This window comes from Sabethes cyaneus, chromosome 3, assembly GCF_943734655.1.
Source record: "Sabethes cyaneus chromosome 3, idSabCyanKW18_F2, whole genome shotgun sequence".
Classification (NCBI taxonomy): domain Eukaryota; kingdom Metazoa; phylum Arthropoda; class Insecta; order Diptera; family Culicidae; genus Sabethes; species Sabethes cyaneus.
Genome location: NC_071355.1, coordinates 206,625,913 through 206,641,792, shown reverse-complemented (window position 1 = coordinate 206,641,792; position 15,880 = coordinate 206,625,913). Strand labels below are relative to the sequence as shown.

At 36.4% G+C, this 15,880-nt stretch overlaps 2 protein-coding genes across 2 annotated transcripts; both read left to right on the top strand.

Moving 5' to 3' along the window:
* The first annotated feature begins 257 nt into the window (after positions 1 to 257).
* On the top strand, positions 258 to 13,910 carry LOC128740637 (thioester-containing protein 1 allele R1-like). The gene is made up of 12 exons (XM_053836200.1): positions 258 to 319; positions 957 to 1,143; positions 1,208 to 1,570; positions 1,632 to 1,962; positions 2,020 to 2,306; positions 2,647 to 2,747; positions 2,816 to 2,927; positions 12,767 to 12,979; positions 13,096 to 13,138; positions 13,198 to 13,617; positions 13,677 to 13,825; positions 13,881 to 13,910. Exons 1-12 carry the CDS (start codon positions 258 to 260, stop codon positions 13,908 to 13,910), a joined length of 2,298 nt encoding a protein of 765 aa, XP_053692175.1.
* Positions 13,911 to 14,412: 502 nt separating this feature from the next.
* On the top strand, positions 14,413 to 15,880 carry LOC128740636 (thioester-containing protein 1 allele R1-like). Its single transcript, XM_053836199.1, has 3 exons — positions 14,413 to 15,470; positions 15,537 to 15,690; positions 15,756 to 15,880. Exons 1-3 carry the CDS (start codon positions 14,445 to 14,447, stop codon positions 15,878 to 15,880), a joined length of 1,305 nt encoding a protein of 434 aa, XP_053692174.1. The 5' UTR covers positions 14,413 to 14,444.

Below are 15,880 nucleotides of genomic sequence, written 5' to 3'. Positions count from 1 at the left end.
AATACAGATTTTCGCCAAATTACACAGATTAATCAGATTTTTGAGTTTTTACATGAGAGTGAAAGAGACGGAAATAGTCAGCAAAATGACTCTCTATCTTTTTCACTCTCATTGTTTTGCATTGGACAGATTTTTGCACAGATATTTTTCCTCGCCGTACAGATTGTCAGATTTTTCCAACAAAAAACACAGAATTATATGTGGCACCCCTGATTAGAGTGTTTTGAAAGATCAACTAACCAGAAGAAGCGTTTACCATGTGGTTGTTTCAAATTTTGCTCGGTTGCGGTTTCATCGCGGTGCTTTGCGAAAGTCAAGGGTTAGTGATTGTGTTTATTTATCTCCTATAACAACATTAAGCGAGAATTCTGGGAAATACCCCGTGCAGTGAACGTAGCAGCAACAAAATAATGAAGTATTATTGATCCACAGGGAAATGGTCATAACCCCTGACAATTCAAGCATTTTTTATTATAATCAATCGAATTAACTTGTGCTTTAACTGAATAACAACGATGTGCGTTTAATTTCCTTTACCAGTAAAAAAGAATGATAAGATTGGGAATTTTCAAAAACGTAATCACCATAATATAAATATTAAAATATTATATTTTATTTTTGTAGCTTAGCTAAAATAAACGCAAACTGTAGGAGCATGGCATTTCATGTTCAGTGCTTAAACGAACTCTTGCGTTATTAGTAGCGTTTTCAACCAATTTTTAAACTTACCACTTCGCCTCGACCGCCTCGAGCTCGTTTGTTAACAAATATTCCTTCTTGTCCTTATACGGGTCAGGTTTCGGTGTATGACCATTACGAGGTTGCTTTATCATCTCATAGAACTTGCGCGTGCAATTAGCCTGGAATTCTACACAATCTCTGTCCTCTTTCTGGCATGGTCCTCCATCCTCAGAAGCGCGGCCAACTAATTAAACATTTCATTAACTAATTTTCAGATTGGTAGTCATTGGCCCAAAATTTATTCGAGCAAACAATGCATATAGTATAGCCTTCAGCAATTCATTTACAAATAATCTCCGATTGAAGCTGGAATTGGAAGGATTAAGGGAAGGGGTTACCGTTTTGAATGAAACAAACGACATAAAACTTTCCAGCAAGACAGGAAAATGTGTGAGCTTCCAGGTGAGTCTTTTCCGTCCCGCTTTAAATTCGATTGATGCATACTAAACCAAGCACATTTTTGTAGGTAGGGGCCATTCCTGAGGCTGAATACAGTTTGTCGGTACGAAGTCTAGAGGATAGTTTCGTTTTTAATGAAATAATTGAGTTACTGTATGATAAGAAAAGCTCGTCGATCTTTATACAAACTGATAAACCCGTCTACACACCTGGAGATGTTCTTAGGTTTCGGGTTATTGCAATAGATGCCGATACGCGTCCAGTGACGAGCTACAATACTGTAGCTATTAACCTTGAAGATTCGAAAGAAACTTCCATTAGACATTGGAAGCATGCTAAATTGAACAATGGAATCTTTCAGTCAACCGTAAATCTGCCAACTCTACCGGCCTTAGGCAATTGGAGCTTGACGGTGACAGCTGGGGATTATGTATATTTAAAGAATAGTAAAAACAAGAGGCTTGTCGAATATAAATCTATTTATTTTCCAGAAAGTGGAGAAACAAATTGAAGTGCGAGAGTACGTACTGCCAAAGTTCTTTGTCAAAGCATATCCCTCTAAAATTTTACTGATTGACGAGAAAAAGGTTAGCGTGACTGTATCAGCAGCATATGCATTCGGTGAGGCGGTCGATGGGACTGTTCAAGTGGATTTGTTTTTGTACGGTGAAATGGAGGAATTCGATATGACAATAACAAACCAGCATATTTCCGGAATAATCACCGTGAATTTTGATTTACCTTATGCTTTAGACATCGAAGATCCTTATCTATACCGCAGGGATGTTTCCGTCAGGGTGGAAGTAGTGGAAACATGTACAAGTAATTGATCTCATGGAATTCGTATTTCGATTATTTAGAAAATATGTTATACCGTAGATCACACAGTGAATATCGTGGAAGTAATACCCATATATGAACATCCATATAGAGTTTCGTTGATCAAGTCTATGCCCTGGTTTAGACCCGGTTTGCCGTATCAAGTGGATTTATCGATAACGGATCATAATGGCGAACCAGCACCCGAGGAGACTGTTGCAGCAATTTTAATAAATTATGAAGGGGAATCCTTGGAGAGCGAAGTTGCAATGCAGGCTACTCTCCGTAAGGGTCTAATTTCACTGGGCTTAGAACCGCCAAAAAATTCTGATAGAATGGAAATTCGGGTGAGCGTAAATGAAAAGTACATGTCGCATGCGTTAAATAAATGTGTGAGAGATTTTACAAAATTATTTTACAATGTGGTCCAAAAATTTTATGAAAGTTTGTATCACGGGTATAATTCATGGACTCGTAACTCAAGCATCGTAGAATATATAAATATCCAAGGAAGGTTTTTCAGCAATCCAGAAAATATTATCAATAAAAAGTTTTGAAGAGTGGTCAACAACCCCAAAGAAAAGTCGGAATAATTATCTTCTAGCTTATAATTTTTGTGACCTTCTATTAAAACTTTATGACAGGGTTTTTTGTTTTTACATTGTCATTTCAATATGTATCTTTTAGGTGAAATATAATACCAAAGACTATGAATATGTCGATTACATTTATGGTTTCCAATCGAAAAGCAGCCGCTATCTAAAAATCGCTTTGAAATCAAAACAAAAGTAAGCATACCTACGCATGGTTGTTGTGAACTGTTGGTACAATCGGAATTTTTTTCATTTACTTTCAGGATTCGTGCTCACACTGTAGTCGTTTTTGAAATCAGCTGCACAAAGCTTTTGGACGATTTTGCCTATATCGTCACATCGAGAGGCAGTGTGATCACCTCGGGATACGAAGTGGTACAAAATAAGAAAACAACATATTTTAAGCTAAAGCTTACTCCTCAAATGGCTCCTAAGGCACAACTAATTGTTTTCAGTATAAACAAATTCCTAATTTATGACTCAATGGAATTGAGTTTTGACACGTTTAATAACGAAGTAGGTATACAGCTCGGGCTCGATTATCCGGGTGTTCATTTTTATTTTCAGCCCGGATAATCGAATTACCCGGATAATCGAATCATCATTTTGGTACAAATTTTTTTTAGGCATGTCAAGTTTTTTGACTTTTAGGTAAATGTTTTATTTATTATTGACTTATCTTCCCAAAAGTCAGAAAATTCCTTTCTTACGTTTTTTTCAACTGATGATATTTTTTGGTACAATATATTTTTTTTGTATGTTGTTTTTCAATATTTAGGTATTATAAACGTTTTGCCTTTCTACTATATAAATATATAGTATAAAGGTATAGAAATCACTCGGAAAACCGGAAATGGAAAGAAGGTCCTGCGGGCCGAATGTCATATACCATTCGACTCAGTTTTGAAAACTGAGCATTTTCTGTGTGTGCGTATGTATGTGTGTGTGTGCGTGTGTATGTGTGTATGTGTGTATGTGTGTATGTAACGCTTTCAATCTCACTCACTTTTCTCGGAGATGGCTGGACCGATTTTAAAGTTCTTAATGCCAAATGAAAGGTCTAAGTGTCCCATAGGTTGCTATTGAATTTCATTTGGATCGGACTTTTAGTTCAAAAGTTATGTAAAAAAATACGAAAAATATGGGACTTCATTATCTCATAGGCCCCTTAACCGATTTGAACAAAATTGATTGCATATGAAAGAGGAGCCTTGCAAACCCTTAACTTCCAAAGTTCATGACGATTGGACTTGTAGTTTGAAAGTTACATAAAGAAATGTGAAAAAATAGTATTTAAAACCTATTTTTGAAACATATAAGCATTAATTCAATTAAAAACATCACACATTTTGTTATTATTTGAAAACTACCGCTGAGATCTATCAAACGAAACCGAGTTATTTAAAATCGGACGGTTCATTCAAAAGTTATTCAAACTTTAACACTTAAGCACCGTATATTAAACCGTTAAAACGTGTGAAATCAAAACGTATCAATCAAATGTTGATTGTATTCAATGTGTGCGATGTATGTATGTATGTATGTATGTATGTATGTATGTATGTATGTATGTATGTATGTATGTATGTATGTATGTATGTATGTATGTATGTATGTATGTATGTATGTATGTATGTATGTATGTATGTATGTATGTATGTATGTATGTATGTATGTATGTATGTATGTATGTATGTATGTATGTATGTATGTATGCATGTATGTATGTATGTGTGTATGTGATGACAATTTGCAATTTTTAAATTTGCATTGAAATTCAAGAGAAGTGAGAAACATGCCAATTGTCTGAAGTTTTTGAAGCCTCTTAGTGGAATATGAACTCTGAATTTAAGGAAAATATAAAACTTTTACCGACTAAATTCCATGCAAATAAATATTAAATAGTGGGATTCAATCGATAAGTTTTGAAGTAGGACTACTTCTCTGATTTCTATATTGGGGTGCACTTTAGAAAAACGAAAACGCTTATACCTTAGTCATCCGTCAACAGATTCTAGAGATATTGGTTTCAATCGATTGGAAATTTTTCAAAAAATCCATTACAACACAGTAGATTACACGAGTCAGAAATTTGAGAATTCGAGAATAACAAACGGACCTTTTCAGATCCACTATTTAAATTAGCTGAAGAGTTGAAATGATGAAATTTGAAATGAAAGTTGAAATTTCTCACATGTAAGAACACAATCCTTTACCTTTCGTTACTCGCGTCAACTCCGATTTATAGGCATGCTAAAACGTAACAGAATTCTCTCGAATACTAATGCCACTTGGTGAAAAACTTATGGAACTTTTTCCACCATTTGTCTACGGATCAACCTTACTGAAAACAGTAATTTTATTTATTGCTAGATTCCCGAGATATACCGAGATAAAGTTAACGGTTCACAGATGTTGTATAAAATACAACAGCGCAAGTAAACCTTCGGTTACTGCGCAACTGGGGAATCTATTATATGAAATTCGTACAAAAATCACCGGTTTTGGCATTGGGAGACGAATTGCTCTACATTCGTAGTCCTACTTCAAGCCTGCGCCCGTGCCACTAGGCATGGACCCTTATACTTTTTTCTTTTCTTTGATTTCAGAATTCAATTGTCATTTTCTTCACTTGCTGTTATTCACAATTGTACAAGAAAAGCAAAAAGCGAAGAAAATCAGTTAATTTAAGAATGTAGGTATAGTGGTGATAGGATTAGAAATACTAGTAAGTTGATTTTTCCAAATAAATTTATACAAATTTCAAACAAATTATCCGCATCAATAGATGCTCTTTTCAATCAATAGATACTAGAGCTTAGAAATGGTATATGAAAAATAGGAAGTAAACGTTGCACGGTAGTAATTTTGTAAGATTTATTTTCGTTAGTGACATTTTAAAGGACAGATGTCTTATGTCATGAATCATGTTTTAATAAATAAAGCAAAAATGACAAGCACTGGAAATCATATCGGTCATATTTCCCATTCTCAAGCATGTTTATAGCGCAGCTTTTGCACTATTTTTCGACCTCATCTTGTTTTCCTAGCCCTCTAACGGGATACAATGGAAAAACGATGCGATCAAGCTAATGACTATCTTTTCATGAAATTACATTCAAAAGAAGCTTAAGTTTTGATTTTCATGCAAAAATAATTATCTGAAGGAGCGCCAGCTAAGAAAAAGTTCAATTTCTCTTTTTCATATCTAATGCTCTATTCAGTTATTTTTTCTAATTCAAATATATTGCAAAATTCAAGCCAAACAAACTAATAACAAAGTTTTGAGATTAATCATTTTGTTGTAGATTTCCTTTTTCTTCAAAGGCGAAGCATAATAATAATTTTTCTGAACTCTGGTTTTTCAAAGATGCTAACTTTTGAACGCATGGTATTAATGTCAAAATATCAAAATATCAAAAATCTGCTATAAACACATATTGTCAATTCAAAACAAGTTTCGTGGCTCTGAAGCCCGAAAGTTAAGGCCGTCTGTAGACCCGTTAGAGGGTTAATTTCTAATTTTCTATAAATATTCATTGAAGTCTGCAAAAATTGTGCCTACATTATTTTTCTATAAATCACGTAAATATTATAAAACTAAATAAGGTGTTCATCAAGTAGCATAAATGACGCTTACAAGTATTTACGCACCTAAGGAAAGAAAATGTAATTGCTCTACGCAATACGTTGTGAATTTTACTGGCAAATGAGGATTTTGAGGAATATGGAACGGATATTTAAAAATATAGTCAAGTTAATTATAGATGTATCTGGGAAATTAAATAATGATTATTGCGGCAGTAGAAAGGCTAGGTCACTCCGCACGGTGGATTAATTCGGGTTTTTTTTCATTATTGATTAATCTCCCCTAAAGTCATAAAATTCCATTTTTGCAATTTTCTTATTGGTGACTAGCTGACCCGACAAACTTCGTATTGCCACAAAATAACCTGTGTTGTACATAAATCATGAATCTTGGATGATGTTTATCACAATCTCGAGTTTTGCAAGTTTCTGAGGAGTTCAATCTTAGATGATTCATTTTGGCAGTTACGTAACTATGAAAGCATCCCAGGTAATTAATAAGCATCACCAATGCTATTCAAATGTAGGCCAATAAGCATTAAAGTCGCCTTAAATGCTAATTAAATGCTATTTTGGCAAAATATACAGCTACTTTACTGATAACCTTCTTATAGTGCTGACAATGCTAATTTACAGCTAATTACCGACACGAAGAATTTGAATACAATTTTAGATGCCAATTTACAACACCTATGTAGTCAAAAACATAATATACAACAACGTGCAGTATAAAATGCCAGATACGCTGATTTGCTGCTTATATTAATGCTTATTAGTTACCTGGAATGGGTAGTTTAATATACAAATTATATAGTAAAGTAGAAAACAACTCCCCTGTCCCCTCTTTGCATAGCCAGAAAGCGGATAGTAATATTCGCCACGATTGTACAACATTTCGCCGAATATCATTTTGCGAAAAACGTTAAGTGGAATGTACCATTTCACGGAAAACTTTTTTGTGGAAAGTCCCATTTCGCGATCCTCTCCTTACTCGCTGTCGCTCGTTCCAGGAAACCCAGGTAGACCAAGGAAAACAAATAAACCTAGATAGTAGCGATTTCTGCGGGGAGTTGCCTCCCCCCAGTGGGCGACGCTTCCAACGGCGGGTCGACGGCAACACCGCGGCCGTCTCGTCCTGAATGATCTAGAGTTACTTTAGATAGTTTTTGTGGTCTTGTTATTGACTAATGTTTTATCGAAGAGTCTCGAATTTCTCGAGTTCGATTAGTTTTTGAGTTTCGCAAAATTTTCTGTTTTATTTGTATGAGAGTCCATATCCCCCTACCACAGGGGTGAGAGGTCTCTAACTTTCATTAAATAAATTCAAGACTCCAAAATCTCCCACTTGCCAACTTTGGTTCCATTTGCTTGATTAGTTCTCAAGTTATAAGAAAATTTGAATTTCATTTGTGTGAGACCCCTTCGCCCCCCTCCTAAACAGGGGAGGGGTCTTAATTCATAGGAAAAATTTCTGCCCCCTAAATTTGATTTCATTTGCTTGATTAGTTCTTGAGTTATGATGAAATTTGTTTTTCATTTGCATAGGAGCCCCCCCCCTCCTAAAGTGGGGAGGTGTCCTAATTCACCATAGAAAATATTTTTGCCTCCAAAAACCTCCGCTTGCCAAATTTGGTTCTATTTGCTTGATTAGTTTTCGAGTTATGAGGAAATTTGTATTTCATTTGTATAGGAGCCCTCCCTCTTTAAGTGGGGAGGGGTCCTAATTCACCATAGAAAATATTCTTGCCCTCGAAAACACCCACATGCCAAATTTTGTTCCATTTGCTTGATTAGATCTTGAGTTATGAGGAAAGTTGTATTTCATTTGTATAGGAGCCCCCCCTCCTAAAGTTGGGAGGGGCCCCAATTCATCATAGAAAAAAAATTGTCTCCAAAAACACCCACATGCCAGATTTGGTTCCATTTGCTTGATTAGTTCTCGAGTTATGAGGAAATTTGTATTTCGTTTGTATAGGAGCCCTCCCTCTTAAAGTGGGGAGGGGTCCTAATTCACCATAGAAAATATTCTTGCCCTCGAAAACACCCACATGCCAAATTTTGTTCTATTTGCTTGATTAGTTCTCGAGTTAAGAGGAAATTTGTATTTCAGTTGTATGGGACCCCCCCCTCCTAAAGTAGGGAGGGGTCCCAATTAGTCATAGAAAAAATTTTTGTCTCCAAAAACACCCACGTGCCAAATTTGGTTCAATTTGCTTGATTAGTTCTCGAGTTATGAGGAAATTTGTATTTTATTGGTACAGGAGCCCCCCCCTCTTAAAGTGGGGAGGGGTCCTAATTCACCATAAAAAAATATTCTTGCCCTCGAAAACACCCACACGCCAAATTTTGTTCCATTTGCTTGATTAGATCTTGAGTTATAAGAAAATTTGTATTTCGTTTGTATAGGAGCCCCCCCTCCTAAATTAAGGAGGGGTCCCAATTCATCATATAAAAAAATTTTGTCTCCGAAAACACCCACATGCCAAACTTGGTTCCATTTGCTTGATTAGTTCTCGAGTTATAAGGAAATTTGTATTTCATTTGTATAGGAGCCCCCCCTCCTAAAGTGGGGAGGGATCCCAATTCATCACAGAAAAAAATTTTGTCTCCAAAAACACCCACATGCCAAATTTGGTTCCATTTGCTTGATTAGTTCTCGAGTTATGAGGAAATTTGTATTTCATTTGTATGGAAGCCCCCCCCTCTTAAAGGGGAGAGGAGTCATAATTCCCTTTCTAAAGAGGGGAGGGGTCCCAATTTACCATAGAATATTTTCTTGTCACCAAACACACCCACATGCCAAATTTTGTTCTATTTGCTTGATTTGTTCTCGAGTTATGCAGAAATTTGTGTTTCATTTGTATGGGAGCCCCCCTCTTAGTGGGGGTAGGGGTCTCTAACCATCACTAAAATCTTTCCTGGCCCAAAAACTTCTACATGCAAATTTTCACGCCGATTGGTTCAGTAGTTTTTGATTCTATAAGGAACATGCCGACAGACAGACAGACAGACAGAAATCCATTTTTATATAGTAGACTAGCTGACCCGACAAACTTCGAATCTCGGATGATATTTGTCACAATCTCGAGTTTTGCAAGCCCCCCAGTGGGCGGCGCGACCGTCTCGTCCTGAATGATCTAGTGTTACTATAGATAGTTTTTGTGGTCTTGTATTGACTAATGTTTTATCTCGAATTTCTCGAGTTCGATTAGTTTTTGAGTTTCGCAAAAATTTCTGTTTTATTTGTATGAGAGTCCATATCCCCCTACCACAGGAGTGAGAGGTCTCTAACTATCGTAAAATAAATTCAAGACTCCAAAATCTCCCACATGCCAAATTTGGTTCCATTTGATTAATTAGTTCTCGAGATAAGAGGAAATTTGCTTTTCATTTGTATGGAAGCCCACCCTCTTAAAGGGGAGATGGGCCATTATTCGCTTTCTAAAGAAGAGAGGGGTCTCAATTCACCATAGAAAAAAATCTTGCGTCCAAAACCACTTACATGTCAAATTTGGTTCCATTTGCTTGATTAGTTCTCGAGTTATGAGGAAATTTGTTTTTCATTTGTATAGGAGCCCCCCGCCCCCCTCTTAAAGTGGAGAAATCCATAGAAAATATACCATAGAAAATATTCTTGCCTCCAAAAACACCCACATGCCAAATATGGTTCCATTTGCTTGATTAGTTCTCGAATTATGAGGAAATTTGAATTTCATTTGTGTAGAAGCACCTCCTCTTAAAATTGGGAGGGGTCCTAATTCACCATAGAACATATTTTTGCCTCCAGAAACCTCCACATGCCAAATTTGGTTCAATTTGCTTGATTAGTTCTCGAGTTATGAGGAAATTTGAATTTCATTTGTATAGCAGCCCCCCCTCCTAAAGTGGGTAGGGGTCCTAATATATCATAGAAAAAATTTTGGTCTCCAAAAACACCCACGTGCCCAATTTGGTTCCATTTGCTTGATTAGTTCTCGAGTTATGAGGAAATTTGTATTTCGTTTGTATAGGAGCCCCCCCTCTTAAAGTTGAGAGGGGTCCTAATTCACCATAGAAAATATTCTTGCCCTCAAAAACTTTCACATGCCAAATTTGGTTCCATTTGCTTGATTAGCTCTCGAGTTAATCAGGAAATTTGTATTTCATTTGTATAGAAGCCCCCTCTCCTAAAGTGAGGAGGGGTCCCAGTTCATCATAGAAAAAATTTTTGTCTCCAAAAACACCCACGTGTCAAATTTGGTTCCATTGGCTTGATTAGTTCTCGAGTTATGAGGAAATTTGTATTTCGTTTGTATAGGAGCCCCCCCTCTTCAAGTGGGGAGGGGTTCTAATTCACCATATAAAATATTCATGCCCTAGAAAACTTTCACATGCCAAATTTGGTTCCATTTGCTTGATTAATTCTCGAGTTATGAGGAAATTTGCATTTCATTTGTATAGGAGCCCCCCTTCCTAAAGTGGGGAATGGTCCCAATTCATCATAGAAAAAAATTTTGTCTCCAAAAACACCCACGTGCCAAATTTTGTTCCATTTGCTTGATTAGTTCTCGAGTTATGAGGAAATTTTTATTTCGTTTGTACAGGAGCCCCGCCTCTTAAAGTGGGGAGGGGTCCTAATTTACTATAGAAAATATTCTTGCCCTCGAAAACCTTCACATGCCAAATTTGGTTCCATTTGCTTGATTAGTTCTCGAGTTATGAGGAAATTTGTATGGAAGCCCCCCCTTTTAAAGAGGAGAGGAGTTATAATTCCCCTTATAAAGAGGGGAGGGATCTCAATAAATTCTTGTCACCGAAAACACCCACATGTCAAAGTTTGTTCTATTTGTTTGATTAGTTGTCCAGTTATGCAGAAATTTGTGTTTCATTTGTATGGGAGCCCCCCCTCTTAGTGGGGGGAGGGGTTTCTAACCATCACTAAAACCTTTCCTGGCCCCAAAAACCTCTTCATGCATATTTTCATGCCGATTGGTTCTGTAGTTTTCGATTCTATAAGGAACATACGGACAGACAGACAGAAATCCTTCTTTATAGGTATAGATTAATTTCCATGCAAAAATTTACGAAAAAAAGACAAAAACGAAAGAAAATTTTTTTGGCCAATTTTCGGAAATTTCGCTGTTTGAATTTCCATTTCTATTTCATGCTAGAAGCGTTAATTCAACTCGTATACTCATTTTTCAAGTTTTTCAGGCTGTAGAGCCCACAGACAATTGATTTTATAAAAAAAATTAACTCATATCCTAAAAATTATTTTGCCCCCGATTTTTCAAGCCAATTTCCAATGGGGGGGGGATGACAAAAACTTTTAAAATGATTTGCAATGGTCTTACGATGATGATGGTAATGCAAATGATGATGATGATTTTCAAGTAAAAAAATTGATTCCATCATCGCAGGATTTATTTTTGTTTTGTTCGTCGATCAAATGAATATAAGAAAGGAATTTTGTAACTTTAGGGAGGTGAATCATTACTTGTCAAGTTGGAATCATCATGTAGCATGAAAACTATAACATTAAGGTTTAAAATAAATCATTAAAAACAAATAATTTTTTTTTCACCCGGATAATCGAGTCTAAAAACCCGGATAATCGAATCCCCGATTAATCGAATCCCCGGACAATCGAGTCCGGTCTGTATTTGGTTTATCAAGAAAAACTTATAAAAATAATATGTCAATCCATCCAGCCGGGCCATCGAAACGAATTCAAATGTCATTATGTTTTGTAGCATGTACCAATGACGTACCATAACGTACCTCCGATGATTTTTAACGTACTTCGTTATTTATATGATAGACGGTCGATTTTGGGAAATCCTAACTTTACGAAGTCCACATTACCAAAAAGTTGATGTACCAACGACGTACCTAAGGAATCTGAACTTTGAATAGGACGTACTTAAAAAAATTTCATATAAAGTTCGATAACTTTTTCAAAAAACTTTGTATGTTGAATTAAACCACAGATTTCAGTTCAGGGGAAAATTCTAGTCTGATTTCATATATAAAACCTAATACTTAAGTGAAAATAAAACAGTTATATTAAAATACAGCATAATTTGGGTGTTCTTCAGGGAAAAATTTATAACATTTAAAAAAAAATTAAAAGGCGACACTGATTTTCCAGAAAACATGTATCGGAAAAAACAAGCAATTGATTGAGAGAAAATCATCACTTGAATTATATTTGATTATGAAAACGTATTTTTCTAAATTCCGCTACATAAGGGAAAAGTTCACTAAATTGGCGAAAACTCGGAAACTATTTTGGTACGTCATCATACCAACACCACAATCTCAAAATGAATGTATTTCCAAAATTTATTACATTATATAGCGGAATTTAGAAAAATACGTAGGTTAAACACTGAAATATGGATAGGCTGATAACGCCATTCCCAGAAAATGTTGGAAATACATTTATTATGAGATTCTGGTGTTGAAATCATATGAAAATCACATGAAAATCACATGAAAATCATATAATTAACGAAGTACGTTAAAAATCCTCGGAGGTACGTTATGGTACGTCTTTGGTGCATGCTAAAAAACATAATGACATTTGAATTCGTTTCGATGGCCCGGCTGGATGGATTGACATAAAAATAATAAACACTTTGCAGTTTTCGTTTACCCTGGATGCTGAAGAGTATCGTCCAGGTCAGCATTTCCACGTAGACGTCAAAGCCGCCAAAGATTCTTATGTTGCTTTCACAGTTATCAATCGAAATTTATTTTTGATGGATCGCACAGGACATGATTTAACCGAAAAAGATGTGCTCAATGACTTGGCTCTATATGCAAGCACGGAACCTTATGAATTTGATCCGTTCGGGGTACGTAAAGGCTCAAACAAAATTGAAAGGCGGTTTTGACGACTTTTTGAAAATTTGACCACATAGCTTATTTTGTCAATTAATTAATTATTTAATTCATTAATTTCTATATTCAGACAATGGGATTGTTTTTAAGAACTACTGCTGAAGTAGATTTCGGTATGTATGGCTGAATACGATGCAGTATTTCAGTAGTTAATAGATTTATTTTCATTCAGCTTATCCGGCACTGAAGCGGTTTGGAGGGCATTTCCCGTTAGCCGAAATTGTTCAAAAACCTGTACCCATCAGGGCGGACTTTCGTGAAACTTGGCTTTGGGAAAACTATACCATGGATGGCATTAAGGATAAACTTATTTTCAGACACATCGTGCCAGATACCATCAGCTCTTGGGAAATTACGGGATTTGCGCTCAGTCCCACACTAGGATTGGGAATCATTAAACAACCACAAACGTTCAGCGTGAAGAAAATGCCTTTTTATATTGTTCCCATTTTGCCGTACTCCATTAAGCGTAACGAAGTGGTTACGATTTGCGTGATGATTTTCAACTTGCTGGAAAATACAGTTATTACAGATATGACACTATTTAACGAGTATGATGAAATTGAGTTCGTAGAGCCGTCTTCTAATGACAGTAGGTTTTGTACTTGCGTCAATCGATTGCATGATATTAGCTTAATTTTCGTTTTTCAGCAACCCGCCGTACCAAAGCTGTACTCGTGCCAAAGTCCAAAGGCAAACCAATCTCGTTTAGGATTAAAGCAAAGAAACTTGGCGAAATAACAATCAAAGTTGAAGCAATCAGTTTACTCGCTTCTGATACCGTCGAACGGATGCTACAAGTAACCCCGGAAAGCCGACGTTACGAAAAACATGATGGCAGAACTTTCGATTTAGTACAACATGGTCAGCAAAAGTTTAGCATAGATATTAATATTCCAAGGGGCATTGACGAAGGATCTGTCGGAATTAACTTTACACTCAAAGGTAAATATATAATTTTTCAGCCGGTAATACGTTGCACATCGAAAACTAAATATGAAACCTTTGAAAACAAATTGGTAGGATAATTACTCAGTTGCTAACAGTTTTCTCCGCATGCGTTTTTTTAGAGTTGATTACGAAATAAACAAATAGCATATTACCGGCCTAATGTGCATTTTCGTACATTTCAACAATAGATTTATTTTCAATTTTACAGCAAAATTGTTTGACACACCAATCAGTAATTTGGAGTCATTGATTCATCTGCCAATTGGGAACGGAGAACAAAATATAGCCAAATTTGCTTCCAATATCGTTATTTTAGACTACCTTTCTGAAAGTGGAAAGCTTTCAGAAAAAAATCGCACAAAAGCAATTAACTACTTACAAAGTGGTTACCAAAAACAATTGAAATACAAGCGGTCGGATGGTTCCTTCGGTGTCCAAAGTGCATCGGACACCAAAGGCGGTACATTCATGACAGCTTTCGTAGTGATGTCATTCAACATTGCTAAGACATACATCGATATAGATTGGTCGATAGTTGAAGATGCACTCCGCTGGTTGGCTAGTATTCAAACCCAAGAAGGCACATTCAATGAGGTTGGTCGGGTTACAGAAGCTAACGTGCGAGGAGGAGTGGGTTCAACCAAATATTCACTTACAGCGTATGTACTAATTGCTTTTTTGGAAATTGAAGATATTGCAGCAAAACATCGGCAAACAGTAGACAAATCGATAACATTTTTGGAGAGAAATTTTTACAGCATAACAAATCCGTATGATCTAGCATTGGCCACGTATGTACTATCACTTAGCGGTCGACCGAAGCGAGAGGATTTCCTAAGCAAACTTCTAGAAAAGTCTATTTCCGATAGAGAACTTATTGAACGATACTGGCAAGTGCCCTCGGTTAACGTAGAAATTGCCGGATACGCACTGCTATCATTAGTTGTTAGTGATGATTTATTCCATATTACTGATGGACTTCCTGTTTTACGATGGTTGAACAGTAATTGTTTCGTCGTAGGGGGATTTCCTGGAACACAGGATATATTTGTCGGCTTAAAAGCACTTACCAAATTTACAGCGAAAAAGTCATCCCATAGAAATGAGTATCGAGTTATTTTAACAGGACAGCATAACCTATATGCATTTCGTAGTACCTTTTACTTCGACCGTGATAATTCCATGTATATTCTGAATTACATTTTGCCCAACGATATCCGCCAGTTTGATGTACACATTGTTGGTATCGGAAGCGGCTACTTGGAAGTGGCATATGATTACTATCTAAATATCCAAATGTCGCGGCAAAACTTTCGATTGGCTGTACAAATGCTAAATATAACGACTTGTCATGTGCAGCACCTGAAGATCTGTGTCAAAGATACCCCAGAAAAATCCTCCAGCCTCTCTAATATGGCATTTGTTGAAGTATTTTTCCCCAGCGGAATGGTTGTAGAAGCGGACGGCGTGGAAGATTTATCTAATGCAATTCGGGTGAGTGAAAATCAACAGAAGACGCCAGAAAGTACCAAATTTATTAATATTATCAATCTTCTTCAGAAAACTGAATTACAATTCGCTGGCACCTCGGTAGTTGTATACTATGACAATCTAGGGCCGGAAGAGAAATGTTTCAAAGTGATATCCTACCGTAAATACAAAGTGGCAGTGCATCGACCGGCTTATGTTGTTGTCTATGATTATTACGACCGAGGTATTTCTGAATACATACTTACATCAATATTGTCGGACGCTTTTTATATGTTGGGTTTTTTGCAGATCGTTTTGCCATTAAAACATATGACAAAGTAATGCAGCTGTGCGATACCTGTGAAGATGAAGATTGGCTTGCATTGTACTATGGGGGACTGAAGCAGGAGCAGGAAAAAATCGGGTTTTTTTAA